Raw genomic sequence first — 20327 nt, forward strand, 5'->3', positions numbered from 1 at the left:
CTAAGTCAATAGCCATTTTGCTATTTTGAAAGCAATAGATAAAATGTGTGTTTCCTGAAGGTGATGCAGTGGGAGGTTGGTAGGAGGAAATCACTACTTTGCAAGCCCATAGTTTGGAAAGATTCCCTGCAAACTGTTTCATTTCAAGACAAATTAAATATCTTCAGGTTAGCGTAAATGTATTTGTTAATCTGGTATTGCTTTTGTATAATGAGGTAGAATATAGGAGTGACCGAGACTTTCAGTCCTGCTTCCCACCTCAGAAGCCTACTGGAATATTATATTGGGCACTTGATTCTGCAGTATTTACTGTGGCTGTGCAGCCACTGCATCCTGAGCTGGACATACATGCTATTACTATTGCTGTTTATTTGAGACATTTAATCAACGTCTTTGTAAGTGTACGGTGGATGTGGAGTACCAGTAAGTCTGCCTTTATTCGCTCTTGCAAAAATCCTACCATTTCTTTCCTTCAGACTGCTGCCTTTCGACTTAAATAACTTCAGTAATTATCATGTCAATACAGTGATGTTTCTGGTGCATTTGCGCCTTGCAGCGCTTGGGCTAGGAGTAAGCACTGTAGTGAGCTGCAAGATGGGCGTTAACAGCACAGGATCAGTATGGTCTGAGCTGACTGGAGGAGGGGTTTTTCTCCCTGCGTGTGTGAGCTGTCTGGTGAGGGAATAGTGTAAAATAAAATCATTATATTTGAGCTTCGGAAAGCGAGGCTTCCAGTCATGTACATGTCACTGGGTATCTCCCGCTTCTGGGTCAGTGGTCCAGTCTCCAGCTGGGGCTCACTCAACCTTAACTTAAGTCTAAATGAGTGCAGCAGCACATCATAAAAAAATCCCCGTGCTAGACAATGAGCTGGCCACCTGCCCACATGTTTCTTCCTTCTAAAAAATGCTACCCCCCCTCAAGACCTCCTTTCCTTCCAATATATTGTAAAAACTGGGGTTAGATTGATGGCCTCACCATGGCTGAGAGTGGGTGAGGAGAATCAGCAGAGATTTAGTCCAAGTTCTTCCTGTAGGTATTTAATTTCACTGTAGCGTGAGGCCAGGGAAAATGAGTCCTTAGGAGAAATTTGCAGGGTAAAAGTGAGGTAGAAATCTGTTTCCCTCCTCTCTGAAATAACATAAAGTACTATGATAATAACTCTGCTATCGGCAGCTGAATGAAAGGCTTGCAATTACAGCACAAGGAGACCCTGACTGTGCAGAATAAAACTGTGATAATTACATCTGTCATATTTGTACTTAGTCCTCATTAAATTTCGGGAAAATCATCCAGTAGTAAATAATGTGCAATCTTTGCTTTTAAATCAGAGGTCATGAAAGTAAATGGGAATTCTGTTTTTCCTCATAGGGTGTCTGAGAGAGAAAAAATCCCATCAACTACATTTAAAAACTCAGTTTGCTTATTATTGAAGACACCAGACTGAGGAACGTCATTAGCATGACAGTTTGTTCAAACACAGCATACAAATTTCATCACCAAGAATAGACTCTGAAATTCATAATGGCATTCACAACCAGATTTACATCTTTTATTCCATTAGGGGTTTTAAAGGAAGAATTTAAAAATTGTTTTAAATTTTAATTCAAACATGAAGATGAGGACTAGTCTACCTTTTTAATTTTAATGCTGAGATGAATGTGATCACAAAGTTCATCTGCATTTGCTGAATGTGCTTTCTTTTACAAAAACAAATATACTTTTTTACTTTTAGAGACTGTCTATACTCTGTGTAATAAATACATGCATGAAAGTAGATTTTATTGCTATTATAAACACATTAAATCTGGAAACTACACAGTAGCTTGAATCCATACAAATTTTTAAGGTGTTAATTAGAGTTCAACTTTCTTTCTGTCATATTTGGTCTATGCTGGATCTCATTCTGATCTCGTATGATTTAGGAATATTTCAGCTGGACTCAGAGGATTTAGATCGGTGTGACTGAGACCACATCTCACACAGCATCTTTCTGTGTGGAAAGTGGAAAGTAAGGATCTGTCAAGCTCAGAGGGGAGGCAAAGGGCAGGAATGAATCAGTGTATCATTTACATGAGATTTCAAAATGGTCATTGATGCCTATTGACACTTTTACTTCAGTTTACAGTTTTAGAAGACTACTTAACAGGAATCTATATGTACCACTCTCAAGTCCAAATACAATAAATTTGATGATTTACTCCCAGAATGTATTGATTTTGCTGTATTTCATCTGCATTATCAGTGAAATCATGCAGCAGCACGATCTCTATCTAAAAACTCAACAAAATTCAGAGTTCTTCAGGGAATCCTTGCAAAGTCCTAGGATAAGGCAACTGGATAGCAGAACTCTTGCAGGAAAAACTGAAGGAGTAGCTTTTATTCTCTAGTAAAGCAAAGGTGGAATTGTGGTCTGATATTAATTTAGCAAAGATGCAACTAAATGTGATACTGTGTTCTTTATATATTTTCCTACTTTAAGATACTGTAAGTCAACTTTCATTACAAAGCCCGGTAGAAAACCACAAGTTGTGCCACTCACCTATCTAATATATAGGGACTTTTTCATTCAGTTCTCTATAGTATTTCTTTTCCAACAAGAAATCTGAATGCTTCTCCTTTTTGTTTCCGTTTGCTTTTGACATTGGTAGTGACGGAAATCGCCACATGGTGATTATAACTGCATGGTCAGTTATAGTAATCCTTGATCCCTTTCTTTCCCTAATACAAAATCATGGAAAAATAGATTGAAACATTGTCACCACCTTGCCTTGTTGTATTGCAGCAGAAAATGAGAATTCCACCATAGCAGAACATTTGTAATAATAGCAGCTTTTTCTTCCCAAAAATGGCTGTTCGATCCAGTTCTGATGTCTTGTGAACTTTGTGCTTTGATGGGGACATAGAGGGAAAAATCTTGTTCTTTTTGAACAATTATTATTAGGGTGGTTTCTGAAGGTTGTTCCAATGTAAAATGTTAGCAAACAGTCGATTTTTGTTTTAATACTTGATAGTATTGAGCCTGCTGTTCTCTATTCTTCTCTGGAGAATACAGTCTCTGTTTTATTTTCGTGAAGTGAGAAATCTGAGGGATTCTTGAAAGAAGATAATGACTACTGACATTAAAAAAAAGCCTTTTACTTGATCCTTGATTAGTTAGTTTAAAACCCATTACTGACTTTATTTCTTTATTCAAACTTTTGTTAACTTTGATAGAGTAAGATGCCCTTGGTGTTCTTGGTGACCTTGAGAGAATAAAAAAGAACAACAAAAACATTCAAGAACCATCCCTTGCAGTCACCTGCTCACGTTAAATCAAATGTGACCAGAGTAGTGATTTTTCACACTTTTCTTGAAATATGTGGCCTTTAAAACAGTACATAAAATAGAAAATTGATGAAACCAGGAATTTCATTTAATTAGTTTAATCTTTGCTTTTATTTTTGTTCAGTTAAAGATCATTTAATGGTGTGATAGGGCTTTCTGCCATCTTCTATTTGCTCCAAGCAAGAAGAGTTTGTGCTCATAATTGTTTTCTGTGCAACACAATGTGCTTGGAATGTAATAATTGTAATTGTCTCTTGAATTATTGTTAAACTGCTGATACACTTCACTACTCTGTGCTTATTGTAATGTTTGCCACGTTCCAACAGAACCTTTGTGACAGAGGTTGATTAATGCTGAAATGCCAAGATTGGCCTATTCCTGATTTATCAGCTGAACGTTGAGAAGTATTTCCTCCATGACAGCGCTATTTGCATCATCCTTGATTTCTTCTGCCTTTGTTTTCTGGCCTGTCTACATACAAAAGAATTTAGTTTAAGAAGAAATTCAAAGTAAATTATTATTTTTCTAAAATTTGGTGTATTCACTGTTGGTTACATTTCCAAGTCAGGCTCTCACCTGCTAGACAAGTGACATCATTTTCAAGTGGATGCAGCCTACAACAGTTTCCACTGGGAGTAGCAAGCCCTCCGTGGTGCAGGCTGATTTTTCTAACCTAAGATTTTTAGTTCCAGCATAGGAAAACATTTAAGCACATGATTAAATCCTATAGATCTCTGTGGGATTCAAAACAAAACAACAACAGAAATTATTTCAACCATAATGGAGCAAAAATAATCTTTAAGCCTGACTTTGCTTAATCGCATTTGCTGTTGTTTTCAGCTGTGTTTAGTTCAGTGTCTCAATTCTTACAAAAACAAAAAAAGTTGCCCATTTTGAAATGGTTCCTAAGGTTTTTTTGCTAATACTGCTTTCTGAAGAAATCTAGTTTTTCCCTGATCTCAAAATACCCACAGTAGTAAATATCCTGCTATCAGAATTGCTTTTGTAAAAAGGCAAAGAAAGCAAGGTTGAAATTTGTTGTGAGCAATTGCTTGTTGTGAAGAGTTATTTGCTGATAAAAGCATCTCAATGAAGCTCAGAATAAAATGATGGTATTATAGACATCCTGGTCAAGGTTTTTTATAACTATGGGTGGTGAATCAGAAGTAAGCTTTTATTCTAAATGGATTCAGTGACTTCATTCTACCTGTGTTGTGTTGTCATGGAGAATTTTAATATTAAGTCCGACTTAATTATACATCAGAAAATTAGAAACATAAAAGTGTTCTCTTCCTTTTTGCAACATTCATCATATTGTTGTTCTGTTAGAATAACTTACATCTGTTCTTTTATGGTTCTTCCCTCTTTTATGTTGCACATAATTATGAGGTGCCTTCTTTTACGCTGGCATGTACCATCACTGAAAATTTTGATAGGCGATGAATAAATTCAGTAGATGCCTCCTAATGCAAATGTGACTCACATTCATTCTTATTCAGATCTTTACTTATGGAACAGAATCGTATATTGCGACAAATTCTGCCTTCAGCTACATGGGTATAAGTTAACTCCCGCCGACACTGAGTGTGACACTGAGTCACACCCACACATCTGAGAGCTGAACTGGGTCTCTTTTCTTTATGTTCAAAGTTTTGTCTTGCCCAGTTCAGGGTTAGAATTAGTTTGTTTTTTAATCCCATCAGCAGATCTTCTTTTTCAGCAGAATGGGTCCTAAGATTTAGAACCAAGAAAACCACCCATCAGTTCGAAAACATTCATTGTAACACACTAATCCTATTTACTCTTGATGGCTTTGTTTCTTAGATTCTTTATTTTTTCTGCTCAGTGAATTTTCTGCTCCTTGAATTAAATGTAATAATGAAGGTCTTTAAGCAGAACTTCCTCTATTGAGGCCAAATCCATGCATTTAGATAAATCAGCTAACCAGAAAAAGCCAGAAACTGAATTTGTTCCCCATTTTTCCTGGTTTTTAGTTACATGTGCCCTTGACTGGCATGGTGGAAATGGAGAACATATTTAGATGTGTGGAGCATTCTTAACACTCAGTGTAGAAAAATGTTTCAAATGGCTCCTAGGTTGCTATGAAACCACGAGTACTCATCTCAAATCAATGCCTTTGTCAACCACCATAAATGATCTTATGCTGCATTTTGAGGACATAGGACATTGCTCATCATGTGTGCTGAAATTCATCTGATAACATCAGTCTTTTGTGGAAAAAGGTCTCCTCTGAGCTTATAAATAGAAATAAAATTCTTTGCTTGCCAATAAAGGATGGCGGGACATGACAGTCCTTTAGGAAGTCCCTTGTTTCTGCCCTCGCATACTTTCTGTCTCTAAAACAGCAAGGGATTTTCTTTTAAATAAAACCAGTCCGTGTTCTCTCTCCTTATTCCAGATGGACCATGACCCCCGAAACCCAGCATATATTGCCACCCAGGGCCCTCTCCCTGCTACTGTCGCTGACTTCTGGCAGGTAAGTTAAACATCTCTTTGTAAACTGAATTTTTGTTACAAGTCAAATGTTTTCCTGTGCTTCTAGAAATGTAAGGTGTAAAAAAATCTGTTGTGCTTGAGTCACAATAGGTGGAAAAACCTTAGTTCAAATGTGTTTTTAAAATCTAGTACATGGATATTGTACATTGGATATAGTACATTGGAACAGGCTGCCCAGGGAAGTGGTTGAGTCCCCATCCCTGGAGGTATTTAAAAGACGTGTAGATGAGGCGCTTAGGGACATGGTTTAGTGGGCATGGTGGTGTTGGGTCAATGGTTGGACTCGATGATCTTAGAGGTCTTTTCCAACCTCAATGATTCTATGATTCTATGATATTAAAGACATTGATGTATATGACAAGCCCTACTAAGAAATAGTTGATCTGGAAATTATATTGAAAACCTCAGGCCAAAGTATTCATATTTTAGTGCCAAACTTCAGGCCAGGTCTCGTAATTAAACTGCTGCCAAGGACTGGATGATTTTCAGAAGGCCTGACCTTCTGAAGAGTGTAGCCAGAATTCATTGTCATTCTCCAGATCAAAAAGGACCTAACACTATGTGCCGTGAATTTTTCCATTGAAACCTACTTCTCACATGCCCCAGTTCCCTAAAATGCTTAAATTCTTACGCATTTTCCCTACCACAGGTAGCTGAGTTAAAGGCTGAGTTAAGACCCTGCTGCATAAAGTTAAGTAGGTGCATAATTTTTTGCAGGATTGGGGCTAAAGGCAGTAGTTACTAATGCACAAATATGAGCTTACTTTGCATGCGGTTTTTTTACGTGCTCATGCAGCTGTCGGATTTGGACATACATACACTGCCAGGCTAGGTGTGTGCGATTGTGTGACGGATACACTATATTAGGTATTCCTTTGTAAGTGTAAAAGTGTGCCTGAAAGCTTACGGAAGCTGTTTGGGGAGGAGGTCAACTGGGGCTTACTATCAACACAGACATACGTTTTTATTTTTTGTTTTGCATTATGAATTTAGAAAATTTTGTTCTGAAGATAAAGAATATCTACATAAAAATTTCAGAAGTGCCATTGTATTTTAGGAGCTTGCATCAGTTGAAATCATCTTCTCTCTTCATCTGCATCGTTTGGTCTATTATTAGAAAGTGTTAACTGATCCCTATTAAAGACAGATTTCATGTAACAATTTCCTACTGTCTCTGATGAGGAAACGAGACATTTTCAAAAAGTTTGTTTGATTTTGGGTGCCTGGATATTTAAATGCTCAGTCTGAGATATTTTGGGCCTGGTTTTTAGAAGTCCAGAGCAAATTCTTTCTGCTTGAAGTCAGTTGAGCTCTGTTCTGGCTTAAATTTTCAAGTAACTTGCGATTTTTGTCTTCAGTATCTTTTTTCCTTTGGTGAGTGGATTCCTTATATCAGGCATGATACTTGAAAATGTGTTTCTTAAATTAAACATACAAAATCAAATACCATGTTAGCTATTCTGTAATGATATTTTATGATTCCTAAGGCCCAGGTTTTTTAGTTTTATATTTTTGCATATTTGTATATTTATATTTTGTATATTTTTACCTGTAACTGCACCTTTACATGTTGAAAAAATGTATGTTCTCATTTTTAAAGGAGGTATTTAAAGAACAAACTTTATAAGCACTGGTGCTGACACAGAAATCAGAATTAATCATACCGACATAGGATGAACGATGTATTTTGTTCTTCTTCCTGTCTAATTTGAACAGTTAGGCAACAGAGTGACACAGAGTGACTAGAACTGAAACGTTACTTCTTTGTTCTGTGATCCAATCTTCTTCATTCCAACTTTGTACTCAAAAGGTCTCTTTCTTGACTTTCTTTCTTCATGCTATTTGTGAGTGGAGAGTCTTCACTTTCCTTCACTTTCCTTCTGCTCTTTTTAGCTATTTCTCCTCCCAGTTATCCATCAGTGAAAGTTCACTCCATCTTCCCACCAGATTTGCTGTATACATCTCCACGGAAACCATTTGGCAACTGTGGTTCAGCTTTTGCTCAAGTGTGGCTATGTGTCCATTTTTGATGTGATATTCTGTTATTGTTTCTTCTATTAGGTTCCATAGAAAAGTTTGTTTCTTACATTTATTTTGATGATGTCTGTCACTTGAACATAACAATCTACCTATGTCAGATTGGTCCATCACCCACTTTTCTTAAATTTAAACTTCCCGCAGATCACATGTCAATGTGCTGGTTCCTGTCCCAAGCTTTTTAACGGCCCAGGGTATCAACCAGGTGTAATAAACAAGCCAGGAGAGATTAACTCCTTGCAGAACACTGCGTCCATAACTGCTGAAATGTAGTAGGTCCATTGTACAAGTCAAAAGCCTTGAAGTTTTTGCGGTTTATGTCCAGATGCAGGAACAAAGTTTACATCCATTTCTCACCTAATAGTACCTATTTTAAGTTAAAGCAGGGAAACCTGAACTTGCTATGGAAAATAGAGTATTAACTCCAGTTAGAGCAGAATCCTTTGATGTTTACTTGAATACACTTTTCTGTAGTTTATACAGACAGTGGTGCTGCCACCAGGGATTGTTTAAAGATTCAGTTATTCATTCCTGATACATCTTCTCAGTGGTTCTCCTCCCTCTCCCTCCTCCACTTAATACCAGCTGTTGCTGAGCTGTGTTGCTTTTTTTCCCCTTTTGTGTGCTCAGTGAAGCAGTTTTCTGACTGATAGTGATAAGAGTGACTGATTCTAGGGAGACTGGGCCTATTCTGCTGTTCCTTGTCTAAATGCACTATGTCATGCTTTAGCAAGTCCGACAGAAACTCTTGGAGCTTGGCATCACTTTCTATGGCGATATTTACTAGATGTATTGCTTCCTACTTTTGCAGAGACGTAGCTGCTAAGATTCCCAAGAGCCTGGTTGCATGGTGGGCATCAGCCACTCCATTTTATCTTGGCTGAAAGGCTACCCCAGCAAGAAACTGTTATAATCGTTTCCACTCCTGTAGGCATTTCAAGCTGATTTCTAGGAAACACTTGTCTACAAAGTGTTTGTTTTACAAGACAACTTTCTTGGCATTTACAGCACAGCTGATATCTGTAATGAAATCCTGATTTGTCCTGACTGTCTAGATTTCATGCTCAAATTCCAGAGAGGCAGTGTCTAAACCTAGTTTCCCTTAAACTTGCATTAGATTCTTCCACCCATCAGTGACCATGTCTGCATTAGCAAGCAGCGTGGCCCACTAGGAACAGATTTGTAGAGTGTCACGGTACTTACTTTGTAGGTTTTACTTTAGACCAACAGTTCAGTGGTCCAATGGACCAAATGCCTGTGGCGGGGAAGAAGGCTACAGATGCACCTGGAGGAAGCTTCTTCCAAAAAGAACCCAGTTTCTGAGCTCTGACACTGCTCTGCAGTGTCTGCTGCTCTTCATGCCTGTCATCTACATGATCATGTGGTCCCATCCATTATCTCTATTTAAGACCAAACAGATGATTTAGTTTTGGATAATCTCTTTTCCTAGTTTTATTGGCAGGTCCCTCTAAAACCTGTTGTGTTGATCCAGTGCCCAGTATTTTTGTGCAGGTGCTATTAGACACTCAGCAAATTCCCATTTACTGTTTTCAAGTTGCCCAGATCTGAACAAAGATCATGGTCAGCTCAGTGCCTTCTCTGTCCCAAACTAGGCAAAGCTTTTTCATAAAACATTGATGATGCTTTGTCCCAGCTCATCTTGTTTAGCATTCTTACTACTGGTGAGCAGATCCATGCCTAGGACCACTCTGGGACTGGATGGGGACCAGTTTCAATCATCTCACTTGCACTTCTTGGAAGATTATGTCCTTTTTGGTAAGGTGAGGAAGAAGGGCAGGTATTGTTCTTCAGTACCATCTAACTTGGGCTACTAGAGCTGGCCATTAGACTCAGCATTTTCTGTACACCTTCCTATTCATTTGGGTTTTCATATTGACCTGAGAGAGATTAGTTTGATGGAAGTTTTTCTTTCAAATACGCAGTTTTTGAGCTGGAGATAGTCCAAACTCCTGTATATTGGTCATTTTCAAATGGTGTTCAAACAAATTTTGTATATGTTGTAAAAATAATAATGGTAAAAAAGGCAAGAGTCTTAACTCTGGCTTTTCTAATGGTGTAAGGTCACTTCCAGGCATCAGCCTTCTGCAGTTGTCTCTGTCCCTCCAGTTTATTTCTCCAGCTCCTTATATTCTTGGCATAGCTCCTCTAAGTCAGCAAGTGCCAAGTTAGTTCCAACTTTCCTGGCTTACCTATTTCTTTGAAAACTTTCTAGCCTGCAGGAGCTGTGTTGTCAGTCGTCTCATTGATCTGTTTTGCCACAGGGCTTCCTAATCTGTCTGGATACTCTGTGTTTGTGGCTCAAGCAGAGATTTCAACTCTGCCTGCATGCCATCTCTTAGACCACCCTGGAAATTTTCCAGCTACTACTTTAATTAATTTGAAAAGCCTCCAGCTGATTTAAGTCTTCTTTTAATTTCATCTGGTCTTGTTTTCATCTCTTTTTACCAATTACTATTTCTGAGAGATACCTCCTTCATTGATTCTATTTTGGTTCAGTGGGAATTCCACCTCACGATTCCCTTTCTTGAAAACTGGATGCCTCCCCTCACATGGTATTAATCCATTTTTACCTGAGTGGTTAAACAATTTGCCAGGTCTGTGGGTTGTGTTCTTCTCAGCTGGAAGGACAATTCATCCTCAGGATAGGGCTTTGCTTTGATACAGTTCCATTTTATTTACAAAGAAAGTGCAGAGTTTTATTTCCTTGAACAAAGGCAGAATCAAATAACAGGCAATAACTTCTTTTTTCCAAACCTCATGCACCCAGTGTTTTACCCCCAGCCTCTCTTTCAGCTTTTCTTCTACCAGGATCACAATGCTAGTTTGTTGAGCTGTGCTGGTGGTTTCTTTATTCCTTTTACATATTTTTGCTGCTTATCTGGATTAATCATCTTGCCTTGATTAATGCGTCTCTCTGCATTAAGCATATCAGTTTCTAGAGAAACTCATGGGTCCATATGCTTCACGTTTCTCTTGTTTTTGATGATAACTTCTGTAATTTCAGTTATCAGGCTCCATAAAAGAGTTTGCTTGTTTCTTACATTTATCTGGAATGAAAGGTAATGATTTTGTCCAGCAGCTTCAGTGAGATTTCACTCAGCTCTTTCACATAACGCTATTAAAATTCAACATCTCTTTGAACATAATTCAAAAGAAAGAGGATGTAGAACATTTCTGATCTATAACAAGTTTTCGCAGTGGGAGTTCCATGTTGTGAATAATTCTGGAGGCATAAAATTTTATTATTTTCCGTATGTGCTGGGTTATAATTCCATGAAGTATTTGACATGAAGTACATGTCTTAACTTGCAAAGTATTCTAAGAAGCAAGGGATGATAATATGCAAGAAACCATTCCTAGGAGTTAGGATATTTAGAACCAACTGTCCTTGCACTGAAAAATTGTTCTTAATTATGCCAGTTTATAAATTGCATGTCTGCTAAGGTTCGTCGTCTCCAAATGGAGATTTCTGTAGGAGGCCATAATTTTTCCCTCTGGAAAATACCCCACATTATGCCTTGCTTTCATAAATCTACCCACGTTTGCCCTTCTTTCCCCTCCCCCTTTTTGGAGGGAAGTGCATTTTCATGTTTTTTTATTTTACCATATTAGGTGGAATAGAGGGAGGGACCAGGCAGTTCCTGCCAAGTGACCTAAGAGGATATGTTTTAGTTGCCTTAGAAAATGAAATTGCATATGATCTATATTTTTGTAAGTATTTGTTGTCTTTCTGTGATGTCCTCCCTCCATGACCAACATAATTAATAAGTATATGAACATTATATAACTTCTACAGAAGGAGTAGAAAAATACGGTTTTCCTCATTTTGCAGACGTTCAATAAGGTTCAAAGCACCTACAACAGTAAGTCATGAGATTAAATACAGTCAACACTTGTAGTTTGGACCAGAAAATTCCCTGGCTTTTGCCTGAATAGATCTGTAGCTCAGGCTAGATAGTTGCCCAGATGCCTTAGTCCCTGAAGGGCTCCGGTCTGGCAGGGATGACAGAGCAGATACCACTCATGAGCAGCACTGAGTCAGACACAGGACAAAGAAGGCAGACTTCAGGTGCTGCCCCTTTGTGATTAGGATGCTCCTCCAGAAAACGAGAAAGAGCTTCATCCTACATGTTCTGAATCAAACCTGTGCTTTTAATTACCCCATCTTTCCTCCACTATTTGCCAATACATGAAATACTCTTGAAATTGGGAATGCTCTTCGCCCTTCTTGTTAAAGCTGGGCATCTATTGCCAACATCAAAAAGAAAGCTCACTGGAGTAGAGGTTTACACTGTTGTGATTATGGGGAGTGGGGAGACCTCATCTCTGCTCCTTTGATTATTTTCTAGTTTTATTGCAAGACTATTAAATGTAAAGTGCAGAAAGAGTCCCAAGAGTAAAGACCAGAGCCCTGATCTGAGCCAGGGAGTTCAGTTGCCATTTGCTTTTCATTGTCCTCAATCCTGCATTTCTTAATCTAAAACTTTTTTTAGAATAATTTTTCTCTACCCATATTCAGGAGTATATTATCAGACTCAGTTCAAAAACTGACTATTGTTTTCCTCCCAGATCACACCAGCATGTTAAGAACCCCATTCCTGAGTTGCAGTATTCAGGACATGATAAATCTTTGCATGTCTGTTTGGCAGTACTTGCTTTTCTCTTCCAGTTTTTTAATTCAACAAAAGAAATACAAAATACTGTCAGTTGATTGTTTCCTGTGTAAAAAGGATTAGTCATCAGTGATCTCCAAGGGCAAATCCCGGTGGGCAGAAGACCACGTCCCTGTAGCTGAATGAGTCTCCCTGCTAAATCGGTGTTCCAAAGCCCATGGGCTGAGTAAGAACAACTGTACCAAACCCTCCCCTGCTCTAATTGCTGGTTTCTGTGCTCCCAGTTCAGCATGTTTTCTGAGTGCTGAAATTAATTTACAGACTAAATTATTTTTCTGCATTTTGTTCTTCTGTGCAGAACACAGTGCTTTCAAGCAGTCTTGATTCCCAAGTTTTATTTTCCTTGCCTGGAATGGGACTTCCTGCGTGTCTAATCAGTTCTCACCTTCAGAAAGAAGAGCAGATGAAAAGCGACACAAAGCAATTCAATGTGTAAAATATGCATGTTTTAATTTAATAAAAGAAAAACAGCAAGGGAGAGAGAGGCACAGAACAGTAGCCCCTAGAGCTCTAGTAACTTGTCAAACCATGTGAAATAAATATGGCATTAGGAATTCCATAGGCATTCAGTAAAGGAGTGTGCATTTACCATGCTCACTTCTAATTATGGCTCCGGTTGGACAGGGTACTTAGAAGTGGTCCTTTTAAATTTTCTGTCCCTTTATTGTTTAGGTTCCACCTTTCCAATACTGAAGTGAAAAGCTAATTACTGGTGATTCTGGTGTACTGTCCTTCCTTAATGTGGTTTTGTCAGCACTGCAATACTAAGTTGTGCTCGTATTTAAACTATTTAATAATAAGGCTTGAGTTAGGAGTCTACTGAGAAGAATAAGAGCAGTTTATGTCTCTCTGAGAAAGCCGAAGTTATTGCAACACATACAGTCATCTTGAGTTTGCCTTTCCCATTGACTTTCAAACAAGCGTTGCTGCAACAGCAGGGACATAACACATGGAGCCAGTCTGACGACCCCATGTTTATACATGGTCCTCTCTGAAGCCGTCTTTTCAACTGCAAGAGTCAGATAATTTTTTTAATTGAACATAGATTGTTGATCATTAATTTTTCAACCTACATATTTGCTTAGCTGTCTGACACTGCTATGACTTTGCAAATGGCAACTCTGCCAGATTTGACCCATTTCATATCAAAATTATAAGTCATTTTCAACCAAAAGGTTTCACAAAAAAGGTTGCTTTTTGACTGACATACATTGTGAAGTCCTAGTTGATAACAAAAACCTAAATTCCCCCCCTTTTTTTTTTTCAGTTAAAAGCTCCCCCCCTTTTTTTAACCCATTAAAACTTGGGGTTTGGGTTTAAAATATTCCAGAAAATACCATTTTCTGCCTGTCTCCATTCAATACAGTGTTTCCTATTTCCAATGGAGAACTCAAAAGAAGTCACAGTTGAGTTAATTACTTTCCAGATATGTAACGGGATGAATATCATCTGATCCAGCAAGGGTTAGTACCTTGCTTTGTTGTTGTTTTAGGAGTTGTGTTTATTCATGTTGAGTTTTGATTATCATTAGAAATTATTTGGGTTTTGTTTGCTTGTTTATCTGCTTTTCCAAATAATTGCATTTACCAACTATTTGGGAAGCCTAAAAGACTGAAAAAGTGAATTCTTTAGTTTACTGGAGATCTCTCCCAGAAAGCAGCTGGTGTGATTAGCCTGTTATTTTTAGTGAACAGGCTGGACTTAACTGATTATCCCATTGATTTTCTACTTTTAAATCAACACATTTTAGAAACTTCTCTACCAGTTCCTGTCAAAAGAAGAGTGTCTGGTTGGAGCACATGTCTTGTAATTTCCCCATCACTAAACTAAAGAAGAAAATGACTGAAAAAGGGGCTTAGGGTGGATCATTCATTATCAAAAGAAGCTTAGAAATTATGAAGTGTCTGAAAAAAATAAAGGGATTCATATTAACTATTTTATTTACAAGCTAGTAAACAAGGAATTTTTAAAATATAAGCTTTCAAAAACTTGTGGTTTATCAGATTCGTGGCAGTGTTGTGGCACTGATTCTCCTATTTGTGACTATTTTTCTCCTTACTTGAAAAACCAATTCTGTGCTCCTTTGCAAGTAATTCGTACTAAATATAATTCATGCCAATGAGGAAGTCCTTTGTATGGGACTGGCATGCTAGATAACCACAGCATGAGGTCTCTACACGTGGTGGATTTCATCAACAGGGAATCCTGCGGATGTCAAACGCACTGCTCATCTTTGGGTTGCAGGATTCAGCCTTTAATTTTCAATAAATGGAGAGGGATGGTGTTATTCTTGTCTAAGAAATGTTTTGAGAATGATGCATACAGCAGAACCTCATTAAAGATCATTAACACATTACTCTCTAGGCATATAGGCTGAAGGTAGACATGTCACACAAAATTATACACTGTCTTCCTTTTTCAGCAAAGCATGCGTTGCAGAGCTCTGTAGTGAGCTCCTATACGTAACTCAGACTTTATCACTTCCATTCAGAAGACTCCACTCAACATTTCTTCTTCTCCTGGAAGTATTACCGTAAATTACAAACACGAAACTGCCTGTGCTAAGTGATTTAAATAAGTTTAGTTTTATATATTATATATATTATATAATATATATATAAATAAATACTTTTTTATATGTTCAGCTTTTATAGACACTTAGAGTCTAAGGCTTAATTTTGCTGGGCTCTACCTAAAAAGAAAAAACTCTGCCCTGAGGACCTTGTATTTTCTTTATTCTTATATCACATGCATTGACTTACTTTCTATTGTGCAAACATACAAAGTTCAGAATTACATGAATTACTGTGGATTTGCAACTGAACCTGCTCCTTTATTCTCCAAGCCCAGCTGAAATGTCTCTTTGGTAACCAGAGACGCTTCTCCGAGGGCTGTATTGGGATTGTGCAGACCAGGTCTGTGCTACCTGTTCATTCATTAATTACAAAGACACACTCCTTGAGGCCACTTTCTAGCACACGGCCATGTCTGGACACCCTGAGCACAGCAAAGTGTTAGGTTTTGGGAGATGTGGCCTCTGAAAAACCCATCACCAAGTTAAAGATGGGGCGGTGAACAGGCAAGAGTATAAAACTCTGCGAACTGCCTTTGAATCATCCCGCTTCTGCGTTATTTGGAAAGAAATCCAGATAACAGCCTGATGGTCTAATATTTAAGTTATCAAGGAAACAAAGAAAATGCTGTAGTCCTCCAGTCACAAGCTGTGAGTCTTAGTGAAAATCCCATCTCAATGGTAAGCACATGAGATGCAGTGACAATTGCTTGTAACAGGGATGACGGCACTAGGTTGTATTGCCTTCTTGATTTGGTAGATTTGACTTCTACATTTTCACACAATGACCTAAAAGAATTATTATACCCCAGAGTAACTTTGAAATTGTTTGTTTAAATTAACTTTCATTTGGATTTATGCTTAATGAAATCTTCAGAGATGCAGACAGCCCCTCTCTAATGAAATGCTGTATCTTTGAACCAATGAACAGGGTTGCCAAACTGTAAGGATTCCTCTCTAAACGAGTGGGCTTTTATAATGTTACACTTGGGTGGCACAAGCAGAGTGCTAGATGATTAGTTTATGGTCTAGATCATTGTATTTTTATTACACTCATAAAAACTGTGTTTCTCCTCATTTTCGTAATGGCTTCAATGAGCTTCTATACCTTCTAGAGGCACATTAAATCGTTATGTGATGAAAGTACTGATTTAGTGGGGCTAGTTTTAAAGTAAGATGCATGTTTTGAATTCTTATCTTAGTCTGATCGCTGACTAAAAAAGGTGAAACTACGTTAGAATGAATGAAATCTGTATCATCTTCCTTACATACAAAGAAGGTTCCCAGCTGTAGCCTAAAACAAATGCAGTACAAAAAAGATACAAATGATAAATCTACATCTGTCTATAAAATAGTCTATCAACTTAAAGTATTTTTGCTGGTTTTGTGGCATTGTGAGTTTTTAACAGGAAGCTGAGTGGATTACAGATATTTTTAGTTAAAAAATCTTTTTAAGGGGAAAAAAAAAGAAGATAAGAAAGATTATTTTTATTTGCTACATTCAACTGTGATTTTTTCCCCCACTTCTGTTCAAAATTATGAATAACCCTATTCTGTGGAAACCCTAGATTCATTTCTCTAAATAATTCTAAGCTGGTTTTAAAAGTTGTTTTAATTATCTTGCAAAATGAAAAAAAAGGAAGAAAAATGTTATTTGTTTCTCTATATGCAAGCTATTCTTGAAAGAGAAGACAACATCATTATCCATGAATGGGAAACCTTTTTATTTGATATGTAATTAAAAAAAAATAATCCTTGAATTGAATGTATCATCTCATCTTTGCACAGTTTAGACAAAGGCCTTTTTTGTTTACAAAATTTACATGTCAATACAGTTGCTTATAAATATTTCTGTGAAATAAACATAACCCTTCACAAAAAGAGCAGTTTACTCTTCATTCAGTAATTTTATATGCTAGCAAAAAGACAATGAAAGTTGTATGCAAATATAACATCAATGTACAGCATAATAATAACAGTTTTTAGTGATTATGCTGCTTGGTATTAATTCATAGGAGCCTTTTTGTTCAGCCATGGGCTGTGTTTGGAACAGAGATATGCCAGACCACAGCATCTCTGCTTGTTCTGCTGTTTGTGGGAGACATCCACAAATCCTTTAGTTGAGGATGCACTGGATTCCTGTATCCTGCTCTGTAGCTGGTCTAAATTATTAAGCGATCATGCTGGTAATGAAGATACACTGTTTTCCTCTGTTCCTGCTGTACCTGTGCTCTGTGAGTGCACGGTCTGCAGCAGGAGTTGGACTTTCCTTCTACCCCCAGGAAAAAAAAAGGAAAGTAAAAGGAGAAAAGAGAGAGAGAAAAGAGAAGGGGGGAGAGGAGAGAAAGAATGAAAAAAATAAGGAAAGAAAATTAAAAGAAAAAAGAAAAGAAAAAAGGAAAAGGGAAAAAGAAAAAGATATGAAGAAAGACAATAAAAAAGAAAAAACGGAAGGAAAGAAAGAAAAAGGAAGAACAGAAGGAAGAAGAAAGAGAAAGTAACGCACATTTGCAACAAATCTTTGATAAATGTGCTTTTGGAGGGACGATTTCTCCATCTGAAATGTTTCTGGAAGAACAGATTGGGTTTGGGTTTTTCCTGCCTTTTCCTCATTACCATTGTTCAGATGTAACTTTTTTGATTGTTTCAGCAACGCAGCAGTTTAGTAGCTTTTGCTACATGGCGAACTGTAGAAAGAAATAGGGCTGAGGACACAAACAGGTTTCAGTACGTGCGACTTCAGTAGGTCCATGCTGCTTTAGTATTAAATATCAAACCCCAAATAGTTGTGTGTTCTGCAAGCATCGTTCAGTGTTCCCTTTGCGGGTCTAAAAGTAAAAGCAGCTGAACACGGTACCAGGAACGAGGAGAGATTTTTGTGGAAGACCTGAATTGAAATCGCTGGAAATTCTTTAATATTTCATGGACGCCTGCAAAATATGGTGCCAGTTTATTCAGGGATTTGAAAGCAGCTGCAGAGTAAAAGTGTCTAATGAAAATGAAATAAATTTCCTGTGAATGGAATAAATTTTGATTGTGTGTCTGAGTGCAGTAATTATACATGTCACGCAGTAATTAGGCAGTCACAATGTGGCCACGGTGTCTTTCTTTGTCTGCAGATGGTCTGGGAGAACGGCTGTGTCGTTATTGTCATGCTGACACCCCTCGCGGAAAACGGAGTCAAACAGTGCTACCACTATTGGCCAGACGAAGGGTCAAACCTCTACCACATCTATGAGGTACCTACACAAAATACCTGGTTGTAAACGTGACAGTAAGTGTACGGGTTGATTTCCTACGGGGCAAAATGGTGTTTAAGCCGATCTAACCTGGAGGTCGAGCTGAGGGCTCTTACTCTTCGTGTGCCTTCGAGTAGTTTTAGATTTGTGAAAAATTCAAGCACAGTTTTAACAGCAAGGTAGTTTCCGCTGAATAAAATCTAGTAAATAATGAGCCAAGTATTACAATGAAAAAAGGACAACAATTTTGGTTTTCAGACAGTTTTGCAAGTGGTTGAAATGTGAAACTGTATATTTATATTTTATAGGAAAATAGTATTTTTGGAACTAGTGAATTTTGCCTTAGGAAAACCATATGTATATCTTTGTAGAAAAGCCTCTATATAGCTTTAGTAATTAATGCTATCTATTTTTACCTCTTGCCTCAGTCACAACAACAAATATATATTTTTATTTTCTGCTTTACATTTCTAGCCCAAAATACATCACCAGTTTTGTCGCAATATAACATTGATAATGGCTGTCAGATTTTTCCAGTTGCCCAGCTGAGTAGAGGAAGAAAATAATACCACAATGCCAAATACCAAGAACAGGAAAATGTGAAGAAATACAGTTCTTTAAACCAAAATGTGAAGAAACTTTTTTTCTGAAAAGATGAACTCTGCAAATCAGCTGCATTTTTTATGCTTATTATTCTACATAGCAGAAGAAACTGACTTTTCACTTCTCATGTGAATTCAACTCTGAGATTTTTAAGACTTCTGAGAGTGGCCTGGGCAATGCATTGTAGACATTTCCAAGTAGAAAGCAACTGGCAGTCTAACGTATTTTCAGGCAGCGTCTTTTGTATTCACATAACGATACAAAGTTTCAATTTAGTGATTTTTTCCTTCTGCATTAAAACTCTCAAGAATTTTTTTTGTTTTCAGTACAATAGCTGTGGCAGCTAACCCCTTCCTGACAACTACACTGATTGCTAAATCAAAAAAAAAAAATTTCCCCAGCACTGGCCAACTTGCTAATAAAAATAAAACTTTCATGCAATTCCTTCATCCCAGACATCTTACACCTGCAATCCTGAAGATGTGGCTTGCAACCGAAATTGCTGATCTCCATTTGTTCCTTCCTGTGGGGTGTAGGTAAACCTTGTCTCTGAGCACATCTGGTGCGAGGATTTCCTCGTGAGGAGCTTCTACCTGAAGAACCTGCAGACGAACGAGACCCGCACAGTGACACAGTTCCACTTCCTCAGCTGGAACGATCAGAGGGTTCCTGCTTCCACAAGATCACTTCTGGATTTCCGCAGGTAAAGCACAAAGTATGGCAGTTCATTTAAGACGATACAGATCTGATGAACTAAACTAGTCATTTTAATCGTCCTTTAAATGTTTCTGGTTTGAAAGGGGGGTCCTCAGCCTGTGATGCCACAATGCTAAACTAACACAAAAATCTGCAGTAGGTTGATTCCTAGTCTTGTCTCACACATAGATGTTGCCTGGTTTTAAGACATGCTCATTTCCCATTTAGAGATCGATACCTTTCCTCCCTTTGTACAGCTCTTCAGTGCTTCTGTATTTCTTTGTTTTCCAAGCATTTATCCATTCTGCAACTTCCAGGCTTTTTGTGTGGCTCCCCTATGATCCTTATTGCAGGAATCTCACAAATAAATCATGTGGTATGAGCACGCTTGGAAAAAAAATCACAATGGAGTCATGTGGCAATAAAGGCATTCCCGTGGGAGCATTTGCTCGTAAGGATCAAACAGTGAGGACTCTAGATTTTCTTTGGCTGCAGGAAGGTGGAAATTTGAGAAAGCGGATGAAAATGTTGACAAAGCATACCCTCTGGACTTTTAAAGAAAGTCAACGTGGCTTTAAAATACAAATATACAGAGGCAAAACCTGTGGTCCTTGCCACCTTCTCTAACGTTTGCTGTGTCTA

General features: G+C 37.9%; 1 protein-coding gene across 2 annotated transcripts in view; it reads left to right on the forward strand.

Annotated features, from left to right (window-relative positions):
- The window catches only part of PTPRN2 (protein tyrosine phosphatase receptor type N2), a 690377-nt gene that overhangs the window by 636485 nt on the left and 33565 nt on the right, over positions 1 to 20327 (forward strand). For both annotated transcript variants that reach the window (XM_076331912.1, XM_076331913.1), the window contains 3 exons: positions 5747 to 5824; positions 18267 to 18386; positions 19526 to 19692. In XM_076331912.1, the coding sequence (XP_076188027.1) occupies positions 5747 to 5824; positions 18267 to 18386; positions 19526 to 19692 (365 nt within the window). The remainder of the gene's footprint in view (positions 1 to 5746; positions 5825 to 18266; positions 18387 to 19525; positions 19693 to 20327) is intronic.

The sequence above is a fragment of the Aptenodytes patagonicus genome, chromosome 2 (assembly GCF_965638725.1).
Source record: "Aptenodytes patagonicus chromosome 2, bAptPat1.pri.cur, whole genome shotgun sequence".
NCBI lineage: Eukaryota > Metazoa > Chordata > Aves > Sphenisciformes > Spheniscidae > Aptenodytes > Aptenodytes patagonicus.